Genomic DNA, 5,767 nt, shown 5'->3' on the forward strand with positions numbered 1-5,767 from the left:
CCCCAATTACATTTTTAAACAATTTTTAACATTTTTTAAAAATTGAGTTCCAAATTCTCTCCTTCTCCTTCCACCTCCTTGAGATAGTAAACAATCTGATACAGATTTCACATGTGCAATCAGGTAAAACATTTCAGAAAAGTTCCAAGTTCAGGATCATATGCCATGCTGCAGAACTTGGGAACTGCAGAACTGAGGATATGAACTGTCATTCAGATCCATCCCTCTGGTGATCCATAACAACTTTGTCCTTGGTTTGACTCAAGGAACTGGAGTAGAATAAGGATAACATAGGGATACTTTCTCATTGTTTAATCTATAATTAGAGTTGTCCAAATTTAGAATGGGTTACTTCCCATGGTAGTGAGTTCCCCATGACTAAATGTCTTTAAATTGAGGTTTGGTGACCACTGAAGAAGAATATTGTAGAAAAAAAAATCTTTCTAGGTTATGACCGGAACTAGGAGCCTCGGGGGTTCTTTTTATGTCTGAAGTTCACAATTCTATCATTGTTTCTCCTTCCAGAGAAGGTTTATTGAATTTTAACCCATTTCATTTCTCTCCATGTCCCTATCTACTGAAATTCCTCTCTTCCTTAAAGTCTCACTTGAGATTCCAGCTCTTCTTTGAAGGTTTTTGCTGATCTCTTTCCTTGGCTAAAAGCAACACTTTTTTCCTCAAATTTCTAATGTTTTGACAGCTAGTTGGCACAGTGGATAGAGCACTTGACCTGGAATTAAGAAGATCTGAGTTCAAATCCTGAATCAGACATTCACTAGCTGTGTGATCTGGGACAAGTCATTTACACTTTTCTGTGCCTCACTTTCTTCACCTTTATGATGAGAGGTTTAGACTTTAAAGGTTTGTTCCAGTTCTGAATCTATGATCTCATGTTCTCTTCTTTATCTTTGTCATGTTCCATGTAGTAACACAATTACTTTAAAAAAATATTTTTTTCCCTTTAAATACTTATCTTCTATTTTCTAATTGATACAAGCAGGAGACAACTAGGTAGGTCAGTGAATAGAGTGTCAGACTTGGAGACAAGAAGTTGTGGGTTCAAATTTGGCCTCAGACAATTCCTAGCTATATGACCCTGGGAAAGTCACTTAACTTGCATTGCCTAGCCCTTACCTCTCTTCTTCCTTAGAACTGATACTTAGTATTGATTCTAAGACAGACAGTAAAGGTTTAGAAAAAAAAAAGAATGATTGTCATGTCCAACTCTTTGAAACCCTATTTGGGATTTTCTTGGGAAAGATATTGAAGTGGTTTGCCATGTCATCTAGCTAGTAAGTGTCTAAGGTTGGATTTGAACTCAGGAAGAGGAGTCTTCCTGATTCCAAACCCAGTAGCCTATCCACTGCATCATCTAGCTGCTCCTAACCTATAACACTCATCTAATAACAACATGCCTTGAATTCTTGTCTTTAGAAAACTCCCTTCCTCTCTCTGAATCTGAGTTTTCTCAAGGATAGTAGGGGATGATTTCTGATGGTTCTTTCCAGTTTTAATTCCTATGATCTTACAAATCAACCCTGGCCCAGGAGAAGTTAAAAGAAAGAAGATGTCCACTTCTAGATGCAAGATTTATTATTATGTTTAATTAGGTGAATACCTAAGAACAATAGGGGAATTGCTGGCAAATAAATAGACAACCAAATAAATAAAGTACTGGAGGGGAAGGCTGGGGGAAGGAAGGGCTTCCAGGAGAGGCAGGGACATCTTTGCATAGTTCAGTAATGAACACCGGGTGGCAGCGATTTGAAATATGAATTCTCAGCAGAAATGTAGCATTTGCAAAAACCAAGGAGAGAGAGAGGCTTTGAGGAAGAAGAGGAGCAGGTTGGAAGGTGACTAACTACATCTTTTTTCTTTTTTTTTTTTTCAGCAGAGATCATGCGTGAACCTTTCATCCTCTCTCTAGGGGAAGAGGAATCAAATGTTTTACATGATCTGCCTGGGCATCCCATACCCAGTCATGCCCGACTGAGATGCTCCTTTGTTGCTGCCCATCTGTAGGCCTATTACATTCTGTCCTTGGCGAAGCTGCTCTTCAGAAAACCCTCTTCGGTTTTGCTGAGCTTTCCTGGACAGAGAAGAAAGAAGAGGAAATGTCATTCTGATCCACCTCCATAACAATATAAAACTTATTCCTATTACTTTGACCATCTCAATATAATGTGGCTTCCCAGCAGGTATATTGGAGCCTATTGACAGATTTCAACAATTTACCTGGTTGATCTCCAGATGGCTGCCACCATGTCTCTCTACCTCCCCTTCTTTCGAGTTTTGCCCTGATTTCTAGGAAGGAGGGCAGTGAAGTGTGAAGCATTAACCAACCTCCTCTCTGGAGAGAGACAACTCAGGAATTTCCTAGTCTTAGCCCCTCCTAACTCAAACCTACTCTCATTACTTTGTACCCCATGGTGATCTCAGTCCTGAGAGGAAATGAAAAGGAGCTTGCCCTAACTTAATAGATGGGGATTTGAGGCTGTGTAGATAATGGGCTGATCACAAAGCTTGAAGGGCTTTAGAGAACAGCTAGTTTAATGCACTCATTTTAGAGGTGAGGAAACAAAGACCAAATAGATGGTTTCCTTATTAGATAGTTCAAAAAATTAGTTCAAGCAAGAGCCATGATAAAAGTACATTTTGATATTCAATACATACCATACATGCCATATCATACCTATCAATTTTTTAAACCCTTACTTTTTGAATTAAAATAGATAGTAGGTTCCAGTTCTAAGGCAGAGGAGCAGTAAGGGCTAGGCAATTGGGGTTAAGTGACTTGCCCAGGGTTACACATCTAGGAAGTGTCTGAGGCCAGATATAAACCCAAAACTTTCCATCTCCAGCCCTGTCCTATCAGTTTTAAGATAGGGAAAGATTGGGATGACACCTGAGGATACAAAAGATGTGAGGTGAGTGTCTGAAGTTCTAACAAGGAAAAAAGGTGGGGGAAAGATTATTGGATTTGGAATGAAAGGACTTAGGTTCAAATTTCAGTTCCCCTTAATTACTAAATGGCTTGGGGCTTCAGTTTCCTCATCTATAAAATGGCAAAAATTCCCTTCAATTCCAAGTCGATGATCCTATGATCCTACATATCCTCCCAAATGTCCAGCTTGCATCTGATTCCTTTATTTGATGTCATGTTAGACAATATGAATGTAAGGTCCTTTCCAACTATGTGATCCTATAATTCTGGGAACCTTGTGTGCTTGCCAGCCTCCTAGGCTTCCCTCTGCACACCACTATTGGCTTCAAGTATATTGACTTTGGGATTTTTGTTGTTTACCTGTGAAACCATGATGGCTCTCCTCTGTAGCAGCCATCATTCTTTGTGACCGCCAAGCTGCCTAGTGCCATCAAGGTTCTCTGCACAGCAGCCATGTCCTTCCCTAGAAATACATCAAGAAAAGTGTTAAGATTAAAATAGAACTCATGGGCAGAAACAAATACTAGGGATTGGAGCTCTGGTTGGGTTTCTAGAAGGAAAAAAATTGACTAGTCATGATAAATGGTCCTAAACAAGATCATATCAAATATGTTTGGAATACCCTATAATTCACTATAAATCAGTCAATCAATAAACATTTCTAAGCACTGACTGTTTGCTAGGCACTATGCTATGTGCTAAGGATGCAAAAAAAAAAGATTATACAGTCTCTGCTCTAAAGTTCCCTGCTCTAAAGGAACTCACAGTCTAATGGAGAAGACAACATGCAAACACACTGTACAAATAAGCTGATTACAAGACAAATTGGATATAGCAGAGGGAAAGTACTAGAATTAAGAGGGATTGCAAAAAGCTTCCTATAAAAGGGATGATTTTAGCTGGGACTTGAAGGAAACCAAGGAAGCCTGGAAGTGGAACTGAGGAGGGAGAACATTCCATGCAAGGGATAACCAATAAAAATGTAGGGAGATGGAGTGTCATGTCTGAGGAACAGCAAGGATGTCAGTGTCAGTCACAGAGTGGAGAAGGCATAGGAGGTTTGTAAGGTGTAAGAAGACTGTGAAGGTATTTGTGTGCAGGGAGGGGCATGTTATGAAGGACTTTTAATGCCAGTGCACTTTTTGTTTGATCCTGGAGGGGACTGGGAGCCAACCCATTTAGGAGGGGAGTGAGGGAAACATATATACTATAGGAAAAGCACTTTGACAGCTGAGCAGAGAGTGGACTGGAATGCAGAACTTGTGGCAGCAGACCAATCAGCTGGCTTAGTGAAATAGTCTGGGTGAGATGATGAGAGCCTAGCATGACGGCAGTGTCAGAGGAAAGAAGTAGGGTATTCCAGAGATGTTGCAGAGATAAAATCAACAGGCCTTGGCAACAGATTTGGAAGTGGAGGGTGAGAGAGAAAGGGGAGACCATGATGGTTGGGTGAGTGGGTGCCCGCCAAGTCCTAGTGATATTGCCAACACAAAGTATTTCTGAAGTTAAAGGTTTCAGAAGATGGACAGGACTGCCAGGGTTAAGTAGCACATTTCAGTCTCTGAGTGAGAGATCCTAATTAGTTTACAGTCACTGATTCTAATCAGTTCACAGTTGTAGTGTGGATCATCTATTCCAGATAATTAGCAGGTGGCAGGGCTAACACATCCTGGTTCCTCGCCTGAGCACAGGGGCTACATTTTGCCTTGCCGTGTTTCAAAGACTATAGATCACAGACTGAGAGCTAGGATAGACCTCAGAGGTCACCTAGGCCAACACCTTCCTTTTACAGATGAGAAAATTGAGGCCCAAGGAACTTAAATGATTTGGTCTAAGGTGGGGAAGAGTCTGTCCATTTGGTGGCAGGCATAGGATGCCTTTACCTGACATTTCAATAGTAATAATAGCTTCTGGCCAGTTCTAGATCTCCAAAGAGATCAAAGAATAAGAAAAAGGGCCCATATGATAAGACCCATGTAATAATAATAATAATAGTAAATATACTAAGTGGCTCTTATTATGGTGGCAAAAAACTGGAAACTAAGAAGTTGGCCTTTATTTGGGGAATGGTTGAGCAACTAATCATAATTTAAAAATTTTTTTCCCCAATTACAGGTAAAAACAATTTTTGATGAACAACTGATCATAAATGAATAAAATGAGTTCTATTTCACCAAAAGAAATGATGAGTAGCAAAGGGATCATTTCAAAAAAATCTGAGATTTCTATAAATTGATACAAAGTGAAGTAGAACTAGAGTAGAACCAGAACAGTGTATGCTACAACAGTGTAAAAAAAGGACCCTAGAAAGATTTGAGAACTATCCATGCAATGGCCAACCATGATTCCAGTGGAGGAAGAGAATGCTACTTATCTCCTGATAGCAAGGTAATAAACTAAATAGAATGAGACCCACACTTTTGGATATGGTCAATGTGGGAATTTGTTTTGCTTAATTATGTATATTTGACTTTTTATCTTTTACTTTTCCCAGTAGAGTGATGAGGAAGTAAAAGGGAGAGAAAATAAATACTTGTTCAGTGAAAATAATGATTTTAGAAAGAACACCCAGAGCAGTTAGGGAGCTTAGTGAATAAAGGGCCAGTCCTGAAGTTGGAAGGACCTGGGTTCAAATGTGACCTCAGATATTTCCTAGTTTTATAACACTGGGAAAATTATTTAACTCCTGCTCAATCAATACACAGTATTGATTCTAAGATGGAAGGAAAGAGAAAGAAAGAAAGAAAGAAAGAAAGAAAGAAAGAAAGAAAGAAAGAAAGAAAGAAAGAAAGAAAGAAAGAAAGAAAGAAAGAAAGAAAGAAA

General features: G+C 39.4%; 1 protein-coding gene across 1 annotated transcript in view; it reads right to left on the reverse strand.

The window, feature by feature from the left end:
• Positions 1–1,855: 1,855 nt before the first annotated feature.
• The window catches only part of TAGLN3 (transgelin 3), a 38,989-nt gene continuing 35,077 nt past the window's right edge, over positions 1,856–5,767 (reverse strand). Inside the window, exons 4-5 of the mRNA XM_044666786.1 lie at positions 3,305–3,407; positions 1,856–2,089 (exon numbers count right to left, since the gene is read on the reverse strand). Coding sequence (XP_044522721.1) covers positions 1,948–2,089; positions 3,305–3,407 — 245 coding nt within the window. The 3' untranslated portion in view covers positions 1,856–1,947. The remainder of the gene's footprint in view (positions 2,090–3,304; positions 3,408–5,767) is intronic.

The sequence above is a fragment of the Gracilinanus agilis genome, chromosome 3 (assembly GCF_016433145.1).
Source record: "Gracilinanus agilis isolate LMUSP501 chromosome 3, AgileGrace, whole genome shotgun sequence".
NCBI classification, from domain to species: Eukaryota; Metazoa; Chordata; class Mammalia; order Didelphimorphia; family Didelphidae; genus Gracilinanus; species Gracilinanus agilis.